This window comes from Leopardus geoffroyi, chromosome C3, assembly GCF_018350155.1.
Source record: "Leopardus geoffroyi isolate Oge1 chromosome C3, O.geoffroyi_Oge1_pat1.0, whole genome shotgun sequence".
Taxonomy (NCBI): domain Eukaryota; kingdom Metazoa; phylum Chordata; class Mammalia; order Carnivora; family Felidae; genus Leopardus; species Leopardus geoffroyi.
In genome coordinates, this window is record NC_059338.1 from 104,391,705 (window position 1) to 104,411,953 (window position 20,249).

The 20,249-nt window shown below is 33.0% G+C and overlaps 1 protein-coding gene and 1 long non-coding RNA gene across 50 annotated transcripts in view; one reads left to right on the forward strand and one right to left on the reverse strand.

Moving 5' to 3' along the window:
* The window catches only part of RIMS2 (regulating synaptic membrane exocytosis 2), a 612,588-nt gene that overhangs the window by 268,220 nt on the left and 324,119 nt on the right, over positions 1–20,249 (reverse strand). For 30 of the 49 annotated variants that reach the window (XM_045453941.1, XM_045453945.1, XM_045453948.1 and 27 more), the window contains 4 exons: positions 19,826–19,938; positions 9,607–9,737; positions 4,202–4,373; positions 1,911–2,064 (listed from right to left, as the gene is read on the reverse strand). In XM_045453941.1, the coding sequence (XP_045309897.1) occupies positions 1,911–2,064; positions 4,202–4,373; positions 9,607–9,737; positions 19,826–19,938 (570 nt within the window). Of the gene's footprint in view, positions 1–1,910; positions 2,065–4,201; positions 4,374–9,606; positions 9,738–13,414; positions 13,463–19,825; positions 19,939–20,249 lie in introns of all 49 variants that reach the window. The other 19 variants (XM_045453947.1, XM_045453935.1, XM_045453944.1 and 16 more) reach the window with 1 other exon arrangement.
* Positions 8,327–15,881, forward strand: LOC123585623. The gene is made up of 3 exons (XR_006706320.1): positions 8,327–8,356; positions 8,448–8,515; positions 15,037–15,881. It is a non-coding gene; the product is annotated as an uncharacterized LOC123585623 (long non-coding RNA).

A 20,249-nucleotide genomic window follows, 5' to 3' on the forward strand; every position in this document is an offset into this window, starting at 1 on the left:
TACTTATAAATAAATGTAATATTTACCTTGAGGAAAAACCTTGAAGGAGGTCATTCTTAGGAAGTAACTTTTAAAATAATTAATGTGTATTTATACATACTCTAACTCGAACCTGTTATTGATGAGCAATATATCCTCAGCCAGTAGAAATGTCTTTAACTTTCTATTTCCAAGTGTTAATCTTCATTTCCTTTAGGCATATGTACATGTTTTTACTTATCTTCAATCCTACACATTGCTAGTTAATTATGATTACATTTTAGGTGTAAAACACCAATTTTAGCCATATGTTCAAATATTGAAAATTTATTTTATTAGAGGTTATTACTGGGTAGGTAGAGACAGGACTGAATGGTACAACATGAAGCCATATTAACCATAAATGAATTTAATACCATTAACGACTAAGTAGCAGAAGAGCCATTTGGGAGATGGTTAAATATTAAAAGCCACAAAGTGGATTAAATTAAATTAACTACATGAAAATCTACGATCCATATAGCTAACTAGAAAGAACTCTATTCTCATCATTCTTCACATACACTATTCTTAATTAGCTGGGGAGGGAAAAAGTAATGAAAATTGTTGGAAGATTTAAGAGTTTCAGATATTAAGAGTTATCAAACCTAGTTATTCTAATAACAACTGGAATAAGTATTAGATTAGTAGCCTACAAACCTAAACTATAACAATTAGTACAAACTGATTTATATTCGTAAACTTCATGTAGTAAACCATGATCCTACGTTGTGATTTAGAGAGAACGTACTTAGTAGATCACAGTGACCAGAAAGAGTAGACACTAAAATGAGCCCACATGAAATTCATAGTCCTGTAATAATTACAACAAAAGACGTTGTAATGGCGATTGCAAATAACAGTGAGTAGGTGTTCACTCTGTGGAGAGGCTGAAAAAATTGAGTGCTATGAAACTAGTGTTCAATTAATACCACCCATATGTAAACGACTGTACAGTCAGTGGAAATAAAATTCTAGTCATTAGAGACTTTTTTAAAAAGGAGTGAAGACAATTCTCTAGGCTTTCCTATGACTAAATATCATAAGACCAATCCTTTGCTCTAATATTCTATTCATCAAACAGCCTGCTGATATATAATTTAGTCCTCTATTCAGCAGAGAGAACGTGATCCACATAGATAAGAGTCATTTCTTATGTTGCCAAATATACTTCCCATTAATGATAAATGACATGGCTTTTGTGCTTTTAAATTTACACTTCTGAAATTTAGTTAATGTCAGTCAGTTCTCCAGTACTTGACAAAATGTTGCTAATCCTGGAACATGCTGACTCCATGAAGATAAAATTATCCCATGAACACTACCCAAAGCAGCAAGTGGACATCTCCCCTTTCAATAATAGATTCATCAGGAAAACAAATTTGCGTTGTAGGAACAATAAGCCAGTAATGCCATTTTTCAACCTAGAAATCATTTCCAAGTTTCCCCTAAGATTCTTTGAATTGACCAAATTCTATTCAATACTTTGGACTGTGTATAATTCAGGGTAAAATGCAAACATTGATGATAATAATAACAATAATAACATCAGCTTATATTCCTGAGAATATTTAACTCTTATTTCCACACTTAATGTAGGTTAATGTATCTATAGCTACATGGCTAAATTTTACTGTATCTGCTACCTCATTCCTATATAAGTTTCTAATAGCTAAAATTAAAACATAACTCTGCTTTGAGGTCATACTGTGATAAATGAATGCTGTAAGTATAACCTCATTTTAGCGTATCAATTGAAAATCATCAACAATAGCTATGAAAACACTAATAGATGTCTGTTAAAACCATAATGGTATCTTTAAATTCTATGTCTCATATATATCATTCAAGATAATTCAACAAAGGTAAGATAAATCTCACTGGAACCTTACTTTGCAATCTCCTTGTTGGGCTCTCTCCATGGAGTTGTCGTCGTGGCATATACGGAGAAGGGTGGGGAAGTGGTAATGAAGAAACATCATGGGTCTGGAGTTTGTACCAATGTGGCTCATCATCTAATAATGCTGTTTCTAATTCAATTAAAATCTACAAAGCCAAGAAACAAAAGAATGTTAAACACCTATAATATAGAAACTCTATTAAATGGTCTCATAACTTTTATAATAATGATAATTATAATAACAATGCCATTAGATCAAAAGTAATATGTTGCAAAGTTGTCCTTATGTTTGACAATAACTAAATAAAACATAAGTATGCATAACTTCTGGCTGACTTAATAGTTTTAAATATCTAAAAATTTTTTATAGACCTTTGACTATTCACTTACTAGAGGTTGTTAAATTTGCATTACATAAAGACACCACAAAAAAGAAAAAAAGAAACAACTACAGCCAATAGCTCTGATAAACATGGAAGCAAAAATTCTCAACAAAGTATTAGCAAACCAAATCCAAAAATACATTAAAAAAATCATTCACCACAATCCATGAGATTTTTTTCAAGGATGCAGGGTAGTTCAATATTCACAGATCAATCAACATGATACATCATATCAATAAGAGAAAGGATAAAAACCATATGATCATTTCAACAGATGCAGAATCCATTCATGATAAAAACCCTCAACAGAGTAGGTCTAGAGGGAACAGACCTCAACATAATAAAGGTCATATACGAAAAACCCACAGTTAACATCATACTCAATGGTAAAAAGCGTCGGGCTCTGTGCTGACAGCTCAGAGCCTGGAGCCTGCTTCAGATTCTGTGTTTCTGGCTCTCTCTGCCCCTCCCCTGCTCACACTCTGCCTCTCTCTGTCTCAAAAATAAATTTAAAAAACATTTAAACAATTAAAAAAATAAATTTACAAAGGAAATCAGTCCATGGGAATAAGTGACTATTTCCTTTTAGGGTCTTGTGCAAAGATGACAGTGTTTGTGATTATGTATATGAGAAGTGCTGTGTAATGATAAATCACCATTTAGCTAAGGGAGGTAAAGAAGCACAACAGCTAAGTTATTTCATTCTTCCCAAATTTTCTCTAGTCATTTTCCAAATCACAGGCACTGTGTTCCAGAGGTTTACACACACACACACACACACACACACACACACACACGCACGCACACACACACATTTACTCCTCAGAATAGCCCTGAGTTGCATAGTATTATTGCTGCCGTTTGGCGAAGAGGAAACTGAAGCACAAATAGATTAAATAACTTGCTCAAGGACGCAAGGCTAGGAAGCAGTAGTGTCAGGGATCCTGACCCAAGAAGACCGGCGCCAGTCTGCTCCTAACAACCACGTTACCCCTCCTCCCAACTGGTTTACCACTCTTCCTTCTCTATGAATATTCAGTTCAACATTTCTTTGGATTGTTGTTTTTCCCATGAGATTCACATTTAACTGACTCAGGCAAACCAACCACACTGAAAAAGGCTAAAAGCATTACTCATTTTTACTATGCTAATAGCTGGAGAACTGCCTCCCACCTTGCCCCTCTCCAATTCGTTCTCTGCATTACAGGTGGAAATGTTTTTCTCAAGTACAAATGCAATCCAGCCAGTCCCTTAAAAATCTATCATTTGCTCCCTGTATCCACAAGATAAAATCCAAACTTCTTAACATGATGTATTGAACTATGTGATCTGGTCAGTGTCAGATTAACCCTCGAGTCTAATTTCTTACCACTTTCCCTTCCAAGACTCCCTCAACTCTCACATCTTGTTATTCCTTCTGCAGGAACTTCACTCCCCTGGTTTGTATACTTAAGAGGTTATAAGTTCCTTGAAGGACATACTATTCCTTATTCACCTTTGAAGCCTCTGTCCCTAGCACTTTACAGATACATTATAGGGCTTAAAAAATAATTCATAAATGAATGATTGAGCTACTAGATGTAGAGTTGCTTCACTAAACTAAAATGATAAACACGCACTAGAAAGCACAGCAATGCATTTGTGAAACACAAAACAACCTTTTATCATTCAACACGGAGATTTCTACACTAGGAACAAACACCTAAACATTGTCACAAAGTATTCAGAACCATTTTTTATGTTACCAACATTTTGCCTTGAAGCAGTAGCTAAATTCATTCTGTGAAAGAAACTGTTTACTTCTTCGGATATTCAAAATATAAGATTTTACTGACAGTCACATAAAGAAAAGTATTCAAGAGGACAGGAACAGTCTAAGCTTCAAAGTAATTCCAGATACCTCTCCTAAGAATTCACTTTCTTCCTCTCGAACTCGAGCTTGATCCCAGAGCGTGATCTCTAGCATCCGTTCCCTAAATTCTCTTCGATGGACTGGGGAATAAATGAATGTTTGGTTCCATTTGGGTTCCAATGTTTTCTTTACTGTTTTAGTTCTTCTCTTGTTTTTATCACTGTAAAAAAAAAAAAAAAAAAGGAATATATGAACTTATATAAACCTTTAAGTTTTGCCCCAAAAACTATTCATTTAAAATTTCTCAGGAAAGAAGTGAAGTTTTCCACAAATTTATCATACATTATGAATATTGTAATTGTTTAAATTGCTACTAAAATGTATAAGTATTTAATCATATCACTTTATAAAAGCAATATTTCAATAAATCTGAAATCCTTCCATGACAGATAATTAAAAACTTAATCTTTCTCAAAATCTAAATAAAACCAGACTAAAGAATATTAACTCCACGTTTTTTTTACACATATTGCCCTATTGGAAACCTTTAAAGCAGCAAGGAACCAATGACATTACATATACTATTCACTTGAACGACAGAAGTCTAATTGTGATGTTCACAACTTTATATCTGTATAGTTTAGCTGAGCAACTACAATTACATTTTATCAAGTTATTTTCTTTTTTTTTTTAATTTTTTTTTTCAACGTTTATTTATTTTTGGGACAGAGAGAGACAGAGCATGAACGGGGGAGGGGCAGAGAGAGAGGGAAACACAGAATCGGAAACAGGCTCCAGGCTCTGAGCCATCAGCCCAGAGCCTGACGCGGGGCTCGAACTCACAGACCGCAAGATCGTGACCTGGCTGAAGTCGGACGCTTAACCGACTGCGCCACCCAGGCGCCCCCCATCAAGTTATTTTCTTACATAAAGAAAATACGTACTTGCTCATTAAACAGCTATCAGGCCTTTAAAAGCATCGTAAAATTATTTCTGTGCAAGGTAGCCACCACAGTGTGGGCTGGAAACGCAAGCTGGTCATCCCTGATAGATGGAACTTCCAGCTCAGAGGTTTCCATACTTTTTTGGCCGCGTATCTCTATCAAGCGAATGTTTTTGACAATGCATCCCATTATATGTACATACATTTATGAATTACATGCATGTATTACTGTACTGTTGTATTAATAATATTGTGTTCATTCACGAACACACAAAAATAGAAATTAAAAACAATTAGGTAAAAATTTAGAAAATTCAAATATTTATTCCGGAACTCCAATGGATTGTTTTACTCATCCCGTGGGGGTGTATCCACTCCTTTCTGACATCCCTACTGTAGCTTATTAGAAAGGATCATCTAGGAAGAAAATATTAAGCCATCTAGAGAGCTTATTTGAAGTGAGAAGTGTACAATAAACTCCAAGCAGAACCATAGTAGCTGCCACAAATTCTCTCAGCACAACAGAGTTCTAAGAGTACTGAGAAATAGCAAGCAGGGGGAACTAAGCAGGGACAGTAAGTCTCTGAATTGGGGAGGCTGTGCTTCTTCTCCTTGGTGAACATAGAGCTTAACATATGACGTAGATTGGATTTAACTAATCAAGAGCACATATGTTGCCAGAGCTCAGGTATTTAATGTGGCAGAAAGCCACTTTAAAGCATTGTATCTTTATTCATCCCTAAGGCCTTGTTAGGAAAATAACTTTGGAAACTCACGTAGGGAATTTTAACTCCATTCTATCGTATGGAAAAGCGGTATTGCAAATAAAAATAATTAAATAATAGAAATAATAACAAGGACCATGATTTATTACTCCTTCTGTCATCTCCTCTCTTCATTCAAAATTTTAACAAATATTTATAAAGCATCTACTTATATTCCATGCATTGAAGATTGAATTATGAGACCCTGTGAAGAGATAAAGTTCAGGCCAGGAATTAAAAGATTAAGGCCAGGAAGAAAACATTTAGTGGAAACCTTGCTGTATAATTCAAAAATGGTTTGTAAGGCAGTGTGAAAGGCAATAGAAAAATAAATCTTGACTTCCTCCTAAGAAGTGTAAAAAGTTCTCAGATAAAGAGGACAATTTTAGAAGGGATTCCTATACTGGACAGCATGGAGACTAGACAACCATTGAAGTTCCTCACACACCCACCATATACAATTAACACTTAATAAGGCAATTTAGTGTGTATTAAAGTATCAATCCTTGCAAAGAACCATAAAAAAATTATCTTCAGCAAGTTAAAAAAAAAAAGTAAATTAGGGTTTGTGTTCATTTGTTTGTTTGTTTGTATAACTAAAGCCTTCAAAATAAGATCAGGTTAAAGAAAAATGTTGGGGGCTTCCTGGCTGGCTCAGTTGGTAGAGCATGTGACTTTTGATCTTGAGGTTATCAGTTCGAGCCCCATGTTGGATATAGAGATAACTTAAAAATACAATTCTTTAAAGCAAACAAACAAAATAAGTTCAGGTTGTATAAGTCAAACACTGAAAAGCTGCTAAGAGTGTTTAAAAACTAAGATCAATACACACGCTATAAAGATTTTATTTTTTAATTTATTTTTTTAAGATTTTTAAAAATGTTTCTATTTATTTTTGAGAGAGAAAGAGAGAGAGAGAGAGAGCATGAGTCAGGGAGGGGCAGAGAGACAGGGGGGCTCACTGCTGTCCTCTCACTGTGCTGACAGCAGTGAGCCCACGCAGGGGCAGAAAGAGTGAGAGAGAGTCACAAGCAGGCTCTGCATTGTCAGCACAGAGCCTGACATAGGGCTCAAACTCATGAACTGTGAGATCATGCCCTGAGCCGAAATCAAGAGTTGGATGCTTCACTGACTGAGCCATCCAGGTGTTCCCAAGATTTATTTCTAAATAGCAGCCCAATAACAATAAAATAAGTCACTGATCTCTACTAGTATCATTAAATTGTTGAGAATGCAAACTATTTTTTTTTTTAAATAAAATCCAACCTAAAGCCTTTCCTATTTATTTTCATGTTACCAGCACTTTGGGTTTCCATTTACTTTATACCACGAACAGCATGCAAAGACTTGATGTGTTTACTCAAAACGAAAAAAATATATTTTGACTGAAAACCAATGTCACTTCAAGATGTAAAAGAGTGTAAAGCACACTCGGGTGTTTTTTGGAGTAGGTCATAACTTAGAAAATGACGTTTTGAATAAATCAACTGACATAGTGGCATTCCAGACGACATCTCTTCTGTGCAGCCTCACTTGCGCCTCCAGGAATTCGTATCAACAAAAAGGCATCAATTATTTTCCATGTTCACTTATTCAAATAGCCTTTCTTCTCGAAAAATTGCCAAGAAAAATGAAATAATTCATACCAAAAGCATAAATAGTCAGTTATTCATGTGTAAAAACTTGTATCAGCAGCAAAAAAAAGAAAAAGATGATAATATAGCTGTTTCTGAGTTAACCAAAGAATTCTCTTCTCTTTAAAGATAAAACCCTGATACAACCCTCTCAATCAATAAAGTAAGCAACAAACTTACTAAACTATTCTTCAAATTTCTGATAATTGACAAGGAAACAGCTGAGAAACAATTAGAGGATGAAATATTTACCTATTTCCCCCATTCTCTGATGCCGAGAAAAAATAAAAACACTACATCTAAAATATAAAGGACTGGTGAAACAGACTTTCCTTTCCATTTCAGTTCTATCTGCTCAGAAAGTAGGGAGGAGAGTATATAAAATAAAATAAACAAAACAAAAATGGTCAATCAAGAAATAAATTCCGGGGCGCCTGGGTGGCTCAGTCAGTTGAGCATCCGACTTCGGCTTAGGTCATGATCTCACAGTTCGTGGGTTCGAGCCCCGCATCAGGCTCTGTGCTGGAGCCTGCTTCAGATTCTGTGTCTCCTTCTCTCTCTGCCCCTCCCCCGCTCATGCTTTCTCTCTCTGTTTCTCAAAAATAAATAAATATAAAATTTTTTTTTCAATTAACAAAAAAGAAATAAATTCCATAATTTGAAAGTCTTTTATCATCTTCCAAAGTAAGTATTTTTTTCAAAGGTTTGAGTAAGCAGAAACTTAGGTTATGTATATGCATAAAAACATAGATGGCAATACTAGCAATTCTTGTGGGTTTTTATCAGGGCATTCTAAGAATGTTTAGACTAGTAAATCATGCTGCTCTAAGAAGCCAAGTGATGTGGCCTCCAGGATGGCAGGGTAATAGGGCTGTGACATATCGAGTCAACCAACTGAAGTTTAAACTGGATTTAAAAGCTCCAGTTGTGAATATCTTCTTCTTCCCTTGCAGTTCAAAGTATATCCCTATCCAAAAAGCAACCTAAGTTGTGAGAAAACAACTTTCTTCATGAAAATTTGGTAAGATCAAATTATATGGCGGTTTTAATAACTTTAGACACAATGGCACCTTGATGGACTTTCTGATGAATCTTCTTCACAAATTTCACTTCAAAATATGTATCAGACAAAATGTAAGTCCTATGTTAATTGTCTACTTCCATATTTTTATCCTTTTCTTGGTTGAGGTTGTTCTTCAGATGATACTTTGGCATTCAAGTCTGATGACTTTCAGCTTGCACTAAGTAAATGAGGGGCCAAAAGTGTGTAAACGTGTTGAAGATCACATGTGTGCCTAGCCACTTCCAACGTGGGAAGAAATGACCAGCCTTTGAGAACAAACACTCTGTCCTGGAGGCCAGGATGCTCAATAGCTGGGGAAATGATAATTGGTGCCATTAATTCTTTCTTTTTACATGACGTCTACTGAATAATCTCTTTTATTTTTTATGTACCTGAAATTAAAAGGGGATTAGATAATTTTTGAAAATCTATTCCTCCAATCCTAATTTCTCTGTTCAAATTAGGGCAGAACAACATCATTTGTGCTAGTTAGTAAGGACACAAAGCAAATGCTGCTTCAAGAAGTTGATTCCAGGACCAGAGGCATGGCATGATGATATGGGGTGATGAAATATAAAGCATATTCACTCATTTTACATTACATAAAGAAATAATATCTTAGTATGAGGAGGTAGAAGGTGTAAAGGAACATGATGAGTACCTTTTAGCATCATTTCCAGCTTTTTGCTTCTGTAGACTGTGTTAAAAATGCATTTGGTTTTAAAAAGCATAATAATTGTTAATGATTTTGATAAATGAAAATACGCATCATTTAAGAATCCATATAACCTAAAATAAATCTTCAAAGAAATCATCCATAACATTTGACATCAGTTTTAAAACAATTTCAAAGCACTTACTGTCACTATTTGAAGAATCATGAATCATATGAATCACATGAATATATGAATCATTATGTTTAGGTTAAATTTCATAAATATCTGAGTTGCATGATACATAAAAATAAATGAGACAGAATTGAAACACCCACTGTTATTAACATTTCTTATTTATTTTCAAGAACATTTATTTTTGTTTCATATCCCTACCTTCTGTCTGGAAGAAAGTAAATTTTAACATAAGGATTCCTTGGCCTCCCATCTTCCCTGGAAGGGAGATCCTTTGCTCCCAAAATTGTAACTATTAATTGGTGACCAACCTTGTCAAACCATAGTTTTATCTGAAAAGCAAAAATATTCATTTATCAGCTCAAACTTTTACTACCATCACATAATGCTTACATTCCCAATCTTTTCCCATTCTCTTACGCTAATATGAGCACAGAATAAGTTTTACTTCATAAATTGCACTTAGTTAAAATAAAAGGATATGCTATAATAACTTCAATGAACAGAGGCAATAATGCAGATTATTTTGGATGGATTGATAAATCACTTGAGATTTTTGTTATCCTAATGTGATTGCTTATTAACATGCACATGATAATTACCCTAAGAACTTCACATACAATAACTGTGTTTGCCTATCTTTATGTAAGAATCATATTTTAGTTCCCCTAAAATAATGAGTTCAGAATAAGTGCTCAAATGAACTGAAGAGATACCTCATTTATGTGGCATTCGTAGGGAATTTTTAAGCAAATGTTTTAAAAGACAAAACATTTCATTTGAAAAGACATTTTAAAGATTACAAGCAAGGTAGAATTACCAGTGGCTTTAGTCCATAGACTCCTTGATTTTGTATTTAAAGCCATAACAAATTCATCTTTATAGGTTTTTCTTACACAGACATCGAGTCCCTTTTTCATTAGAGGAGAAGATATATTACATCCTTAGAATAAAAGGGTATTATTTTACCATTCGAGATGAGAAGATGGGAGTAACTTCTCTGACATAATTAGGAATTGGAACTTCACATCCAGCTGCTAAATTCATTTGATTTAACAATTGTCACCTCCCACACACATACCTCACACTCCCACACCTAGCTAGCTAATTCTACCCTGTCAGGATGTATAACTTGGCTCTAATCCACGTTTTGGTTCGGAACTCATCACATCTCTGGCCATTATCTTGAAATTGAATCCAAAATCTGAAAGTTGGGAATAAAATTATATACTGTTTAATAGTTTAATTTTTCCTTTAATTTGGAAGTTTAATATTTGCAGCACTTAAAAAAAAATGTTAATATACATCTCATGTCCGTCATTCCCTCTCCTCCTGAAATGGACAGTCAGGTCTGGACCAGGTTCTGAGATATACAAATAAATATATAACATATATACACATGCATAAAAATCACCTAAATATATATATATATATATATATATATATATATATATATATATATATGATATATTGGTAATTGGTAATTTGGTTCTAATTCTAACATGGCTCTGTTGAGTCTCTCACTTCATATCTCAGAGAACGAGAGGCTGAACGAGACTTTTGAGTCCAAAGAAGAGGACTAATGGCCCAGAAGAGTATATAAAATTATTTATCATGCTCTTCTGTCAAATGGAATTAGCCCTCTTAATAACAGCAAGAAATATTTAATTTTTAAAAATTATAATTAATACCCTTTATGTTATATTAAGCCCTCATATTTAAAATGCAGGTATTACCATGCTGTCGTGTAACAAAGTTTTCTTAATAGAGCTGCAAAGTACAGTCTCTAGAAAAGTGTTTCTTAAAGGGTGGTTCACTAACCTTACATCTGTGTTATCTGGCTTATTTGTTGAAAAGTTACAAATTCCTGTGGCCCACCCCTCACCTACTGAATCAGAACAGGGCCCAGGTTTTTGTTTGTTTGTTTTTTTGACAAATTTCAACAAGTCCTCCTGGTGATTCTCATGGGCATTACAGTTTGAGAACCATTGCCTGAGACTAGGGGATTAACACCCTGAAAGAAAAAAAAACCTCTTCAACATGCGAATAGAAAAAAGTTCAAATATTTGCTTGTGTAACAACATTAGAACATAGATACGGGTGAGGGTAAGTGGGAAAAAAAAGAAACCATTGTTCTGGCAAAAGACATGAGGGGAAAACAACAAGAAAAAAAGTAAGAAATACAAGAGTGTCTTTATATGAGATGAAACAGAGATGTTGTCAGAGAGCATCATGGTTCTTCTAAAATGTGTGACCAAAAACCCCATTAATTTCTGATATTCTCTATTTTCTATAGCAATCAAAAAGCTTATGGCTTTATATTTCCAGGACAATTAAAAACACTTCTCTGAGGATCATGATATGATTATTAGGCACTTCAAAAAAAAAAGATTCTGAAAGGCCAAAAAAAAAAAAAAAAAAAAAAACCTTTTTCTGGTAAACTGTACATTTAGAAACAAAGAAACAATAATAATAATTATTAGACTAAGCTCATAATTATTGGAGCAAGTTACTGATTTCTGTAAATTGTTTCTGACGGATGAGACTAAGCATTTGCCATCTCCACAGGTGATATTTTTGCTCCTCTAAACTCATTAGACACAAACATTTGAGATACATAACTTCAAATGCTTGATAAGCAGTATTCTTTTTAGATTTTCCTATGCCACAGAAAACTAAAATTATCATTTGTGAGTAATATTCATTTTTCATACAAGCAGATACTAGGCATATGGCCTCCATATATACATTTTATAAAATTTATAAAATTATACTTTCCAGATATATAAATGTTAATATAGTACATTTTAATTTTATGGGTTTTTTAGTCAAAATTACAACTTTTAATAAACTGTTTTAAACTAGGCGTTTGATCGATAGCCCTAATTTTCATTTTATATTACAGGACTTGCATTGAAGTTTTTAATAGATATCCAGTTCACATTAGCAAAACAATTATTTTATTAGCTAGATTATTTTATCACATTCCTAAATTTCTTATCTGTGCTTTTCAAATGATAGGTGAAAATATATCTGCTGATTCCCCCAAAATATAATAAGTGGATTTCCACAGTTCTAGATGACATACTTCTGATTTTACCTCTATTTAATTAATAAAAAACTTGGAGCATCTTTTTAATTGTTTGCATATAATAATCACTCCAGCTTTACCATGTACCCATTTTTAAATGTCCTAAGGAGAACCTGAACAGCACAAGTAAATATTTAACACTATATAATATTAAGTAGAACAACTGTAATTTTTCAAATTTAAACTAAATTAGTATTATTCAAAACCAACAACAACAAAAAAAAAAACATGCAGCAAAGCAAGGAAAGCATAATACTACTTAAAAAAAACAACTATATTGTCATTATTTTACCATGTAAGGGTTTCCTAATGAAAAGAGGCAAACAACTTGTACCACGTGTTACAGTAAAATTAAATCCCATTTCAATTACAAAATGTGAACAACATAAACCCAACACATTTTATTTAGATAATCATTTTGTTCTTTCAAAATAACACACTTTTCAAACTTGAACCTTACATATTAAATGCATAAAATTCATATTTTAGATAAGGTACAAATTTATTTGCCAATCTCCTCAAGGATTTGTTGCTTGGAAAATGCAAGAGAAAGATGTTAAGTGATAAGATGAATGATTTAAAGAGACAGAAAACTTAGTGCAATAAAAAAAAATATCAGCAGTATAAAATTAGCTAGTTTTGTCAATATTCTATACACAAGTGCAGTCTGAAACCTATCAAGTTTTAGCATTCAGTGGATCATATAAAATCACTAACAGAGATTGTCTCTTTAAATTTTAATTGTATTTTCATCTCCATGCAGAAATTTTACAAGCTGGCTTATAAAATGATTTGAAAGTCAATAATATGGTTTGGAGCAACATACCAAAACAAGTTTCCTACTACGCATTTTCCAAAAACATACAAATAAGGGTTAAAACACAACTTTCGTTTCTATCAGGCAGACAGGGCCTTTACCTGAACCCTAGGAACAAAAGGCGTTGTTCTTCTACTAAGGCTTTGGCTCTGGTAAGCAAAATTAAAGAAAAAAGCAATAAAACAAAACCAAAAAGGACAACACGCTGGGACTAAAAGACCAAAAGTAAAAACAAACACATAAAACTATCCCTTAAATATTATTTTTCCATAACAATACATATCTGAATTAAGGACTTCAATGTAACAAGTTAATTTTGCCAAAATGCTAAGATATATAAAAACTATATAAAATCAGATGTTTAAATGTAATCAACACAACAGGAATTAAGAGCGAATGTAAAATAACATTTTTGGGCTTGTATATTCTGAAAGAATGAGTGTAAACATAATCCAGGAGTCAAGAAATTTCAGGTTTTACCCTTAAACGCTCTACATAGAAAAAAATCAGTCCAAGAAGTTACATAAAAATGCACCATAGAATTATTATTAGTGAAAAGTCATCTTTAGAAGTAATCGTGTGACTTCTCTAAAACACATCTAACAAAAATTTTAAAAACATTAGCCAAGTTGGCTCTAGCATTTCTTAAAAGAATAAACACAGTAAGATAAAACCGTGTGGTACACACTGTACTAACTAGTTGATTCACACCTTAAGAATTTATACCAGGTTCTAGTATTTAAACACCATTTTTAAACATTTATTACATACTATACAAGGTAATACTGTTTATTGCTAATCACACTTATTAATGATAATACCTCAATTCTTTTTATTTATACAATTCTTTATATTTTTCCAAGCCTCTACTGGCAGGTTATTGCAAGTTCATTGTCTCCAACAAAACTAGAAGGTAGGTGCTATTATCTCCAATTTGAAATAAGGAGACATAGAGAAAGGCTGGATATACTTGCCCATATTCAGACAAAAAGTAAGATAGTGTAAAGGTAAAAAAAAAAAATAAAGCCGGGTTCTAAAAAAGAAAACAAGAAAAGGAAGGGAAGGGAAGGGAAGGGAAGGGAAGGGAAGGGAAGGGAAGGGAAGGGAAGGGAAGGAGAGGGAAGGGAAGTAGAGGAGGGAAACAAGCCCAGTTCTGATTAAATCACTGTTTCAAATTCTTATAATAAAATCAAATTTTGTTTCTCTTTTGGCTTATCCTGTTTTCATTTGGAAACAGTTACCAAAAGACATCACAATAATCAGAATTTTGTGCCTTTAGTAAGGCATGCTAATAACTAAATAGGAACAAAATCAGAAGCATATATCAGGGTTTGGGAAGGGATTTCAAGGCATTCAATTCTTCTTCCTTCCCTAAGATTCCATTCCATTCCTCACATTTCCCATTCTCCTGTCTAATTCAAAGAATTATCAATAAAGGCTTCAGACCTTTCCATTGCTATAAGGAAACAGATAATAAGTACTAGGAGGACTGTTGCCTAATTTGATTGTCACCAGATAGACACTATTTAAGACATAAATCTAAAACCCAAAGGAAAGCAGATCTTAAAAGCAGACATCAATCATGAGTCATCTTTCTCTCTCTCCAAAAACCAAGGCAGTCTCAAATCTAAGCAGTCTTCCTTTTGTGTGGAGACATTTCCAAAGGAAGAAAGAAATCTTTAGATATGGAGTATGTTACTGATATCTGTCTGCATAATCCTAGGTGAATACTTCTCTAACAAATGGGCCAAGGATGGATGAAACGCATAGAGATTAACAAGGCCAGCTGAACAAAGGAACTAACAATATACTCTATTTGGAAATAGATTTCATTTTCCTTCTCCTCTCACCTGTTCTACCTGTTTTAGACCCAAAGCAACAGGTAATGGAAGAGTTGCGCAGGTAAGTTTTACTTCATAAACTAAAAAAGCTTAACTTGAAATGAACAGCACTTCAAAATACATTCGTCCTTTACGGCAAACATTTTCCATCTTCTAAGATGATCTCAAGTAAGCAATTCACATGTTTCTGAAATCAGTTGTCTACAATCTAGGGCAATTTAAACTTAATCTTTACCTATAAGTTTACACATTAAACTTGGCTGGAAAAAACATATTTCTGTTTTGCTAGTGTTTTTAATTGAGATGAAATTCACATATAATAAAAGTAACCATCCTAAGGTATACAATTTAATGGCATTTAATACATTCACAATACTATGCAACTACCACTTTCTTATAGTTTGAAAACTTGTCATCACCCCAGAATACCCTATGTACCTGTTTGTACCTATGAAGTAATGTAATCAACTCCCATTCCCCTAATGCCCCAACTCCTGGCAACTACTAAGTTGCCTTCTGTCTCAATAGATTCTGGATATTTCATACATGAATGGTGAACTATTACGTATTGCATTGCAATTTGCGGTTCATATTGATTCATTTATTTTACAGGAAATATCTGATGAAACCTGTGACAACTCAGCCTCATACAAATGAAGAATTGAATTTGTACGCTATTTTGCATTTTTTTCATGTTTATTTCCGAGAGAGAGAGACAGACAGCGTGACTGGGGGAGGGGCAGAGAGAGAGGGAGACACAGAATCCAAAGAAGGCTCCAGGCTCTGAGCTGTCAGCACAGATGCGGGGCTCAAACTCATGAACTGCAAGATCATGACCTGAATCGAAGTGGGACACTTAACCGACTGAGCCACCTAGGTGCCCCTTTGCATTTTTAATGTCACTTTGCATCATACACTGCTCTATCTTTAGGGCATTCCTTTTATGCAATGCTTCTGGAATAACAAGATTGTGATGATGAGGTACAAAACATAAAAGCTCAAGGGAATAACCTTCATTTACAGGAAGTTTTTAAAAGGCTGTAGAGTTTCTAAGGATATTGAAAGATACATACCTATTCTTCAGTTACTTACTCCATTTAATGGGCATACAAAATGGATATGGACAATATTTACAAACCCATCACTAAAAATGGAGTCAGAAAAATATTAAAACAAAGTAACTTAGGGAAACATTGTAGACATAAAGCAACCACAGACCCAGAAGTAAAATAAAATTATTATCAGTAAGAATCAATGTGTTCTTATAGAAAGAAAGAATTTTAAGCTTCTCACTTTTAAAAAGAGTCAAAGGCTATATTTTATCTTAACACTGTTTCAAAAAGTAGCCAACTAATTTAAATTATTGATTTTTAATTTAATTTTAATGGTTGATTTAATCATTTAAATTATTAATTTTAAAGAATTGAAAGAACTACAAAAGTAATCCCCTAAAGAAGCAAACTATTAAACTGTGGAAGAACATAAGTTTTAAAAAGAATCAAAATAAGAGAGTTTTGACACAGCCAAGGCGAACATACAGTCCAGGTGTCATAAACCTGAACTCAAAATGATTTTCTCACCAAATACATTTATGGCACTTTCATACTTATGCCCTAGAATAATAACCAGCAACAGCAGAATTCAAGCATAGAGAGGAAATAAACTGCATAGTTTTAAAAATATCAACAGCCTTGAAATGAAAGTTTAAACAACAATTTAAATTATATGTATATTTCTACTTGAGAAAATATCAGTCCACGAACTGACCTGATACATTAGGAGGTCAGCTTATACACCGTACAAATTTTCTTTGTTCTCCAGAATTAGCAATGCCATAAAATTGTGAGCTATGGGCATAGGTAAAAACTCACCAGAATAAAAATGCCCAAAGGTAAAATAAATAGAAGGATATAGGGATTGTAATGTTGCCTTGCGACTTCCTAGGAATTTTCCCAAAAGGTGATATATAACACCTAAACTCTACATCATTAGAGAAAACCAAAACGGTCTCCAGTTGGCAGGAATAGGGTTAAATATAAAGGGAAACACTATATCCAGAAGGATATCTTGCTTATGTTTCCTGCATGCAAAGAATGAAAATAAAATTAAGTTTCATGAAGATGAAATCTGTGTCTATCGGATTGTTCACGGTTATATTCCCAGCAACTGGGATTAAGGTTGACCCAGGGCCAGAACTTAACATATATTTCTTGAGTCAATGATTGAAGATTAATTTCATACAAACATTTTTGAGGAAAATTTTGGCAACAGATTTCAAGAATCTCAAATTTTTTTCTCTTTCCTTCTCTTCCTGTAATTTTACTTCTGAAAAGTTATCCTGACAAAAGAATGTTTTGTTCGACCTAACAGAATAAGTAAGAGTTATACTGAATGATTTCCATGGCATCATTGTTTATAGTACTATAAATTAAGAACAAGCAAGATGTCCCATTATAGAGAATTAAGTTAAAATGGTATATTGGCTATTAAAATAATTTTAAGAGAAATTCTGAAAGAAAAAAGTTTTAAAGAAAAATGTGCACAATATATTACTCAGTAAAAAAAGCAGATTTCAAAATATTATACACAGATTTATCAGTTTTGTTTAAACATTTATATGTATGTGAATGTTACACTTTAGTGGCAGGTTATACGTGATTTTATTTTTTATGTATTTATCTGCACTCTAGATTTTCCACAATAAATATGTATAGTATTTATTAACACCATCTTACTGGAACATATCCCTTCCAAGTCATAAGAAAATGATAAAATGTACACATTTCAAACTATAATTACATGGATTTTAAACTAACATCATTTATAAATGTAAATATTATGACTTGAAATCATTAATTATATATTTAGAAGTATAACTTTTAAGTTTATGTTTCCCTAAAATATTTAAGTCTTACCTTTCTACTATATTCATTTTGAACCATGATGAAAAATAGCTGAATTTGAAATTTGTCTAAATGCCTGCACTACACTCCTTAATCTTCCCCCCACTTCCATACGCCCTGGGATTTCAAAGTCAGTAACAAAGCAATACTTACTTACTATGAAGTCTAACTTCCGCTCCCTCTTCCACCAACTGAAGCCAACTACACACACACACACACACACACACACACACACACACACACACACATTTATTTATGTACTGGCATCATCCAGTCATACTATGCATTATTTAAAGATGGACTATTTCACTGAATCCATAATAATTAAAAGAAATGGTTAATGTCTATTAGCACTTTCTAAAATGGTGAAAGTACACATATATTTGTAACTACAAATGACAACATCTGTGCTGTCAATATATGTAAAGGAATAAGTTGAAAGATGCTACTTATGATGGAAACTGAAAAAAAAAAAAAAAAGACCACTGTCCTCAAATGAAAAGGTTCACTCTGTTCATGAGAGAAAGTAAACAAAAATAATAAAGAGAAGAAATTCATTTTTGTAAGACATTTACAAGTTCCTGGTAAGTATCTCAACTTCTTTCTTGTGCAACTTTTCTGTCATTGCCACCTTTGTGATCAAAATAGTCCCAGAACAGACATGTCTAAGAACTATTTCAATAATTTAAATCTGTTAATTCTGCTTATACTTCCTATATCTTTTAATTAATAAAAATTCTTCACCAAAAAAATCAAACACCTCCCTTACACTCCCCCCAAAAAAGAAATTTCAAAGCTGATTAAACAAGAAGCTTTTTCTATTGCTCTTAAAACACCAGCCCAAAAATAGTTTATTTTTTAATTTTAACATCTTTTATCCAAAATTCAGTATCTGAATTTTGATAACCTAAATAGTTCTTAATAGTGATAAAATTGCAAGTTTATGCAAGTTTACTGATTCATCAACATTATGTTTCTAAACTATAACAACATGAATTTCAATATTTTAATATTTTAAATAGTTTAAAAAGAGAATGACAACTGAAGAAATTCATAATAATTGAAGGCTCAAGTTTGCAAGGCTCTTCTAATATGGACAGATAATGCCTTATTGAATTTTTCATTTTTATTATAAAATGTTCAAATTAGGGATCACTACTATGTAATCACACAGTATACTCAGTTATCTATTAAATATTTTACCATCTATTTAGTTTTGTCTGTTGACCAAAGCATCTCAAGTACCATTATATTGAGAGAAATATTCATACCCCAATGCTTTACTATGACATTCAAATTTCCTTAAACTCAAAAAGTGGGGAATGTATAAAATTTACTTTCATCTTAAATATACCATCTTTGTACAATACATCAATTTTATTTCTCTTAAAAGTCTAGGACAAGTTATAGTCATTTTAAGACACTGAGCAAAAATCATAACCTTGAATTTTAGAATAAAATTACTAAGGTAAAAAAGATTTTAGATAGCATCACAAATTTTCTCATTAAATTCCAGAAAACCTAGGGGGTATAGCTCAGTGGTAGAGCATTTGACTGCAAATTCCAGAAAACCTAATAAACTCTAATAAAGAAATACTATGCTAAGTAATTTAAATTTCAATTAACTGAAATTACTAAGAATGAGAAAGTTGATGGTTAAAAGGAAAATTATAGTTTAAGAAGGAGTTGGTTTACAAAATGCTATCGTCATAAAGTGTTAACAATACTTGGTATTCCAAAAAGAGAAATTAATGTAGTGATTACATACTGAAAGTTGTCCAGACAAGTACTGTGGAACATCCCTCAACATGCCGGGACTCATGGGAGAGGTAACGGAAATAGAAGGGCGATCCATTTTTTGAGATTCGAATGAGCTGGAACCTGAAGTGGCAATTATACATAAGAAATAATAATGATGACTCTTCATTAGCATTTAATAATCTTTACCACATATCTTTTAAATTACTTATGTATTTATTTATTTAAAACGTCCACAAAACATGATTATATAGACCATTTTCTTAGCCACAATATTCCAAATAAACTTACAGCTATGTTTTGAAAGGGTAAGTACAGCTGAGCGACTCTCTTAAGACCAAGAGTGAAACATTTTCTCTGCCAATTATAGTAAAGACCGACTTCATGCCAGGACTTAGTTACTTTGCTATGTATATACTAAACTCGTATCTTAT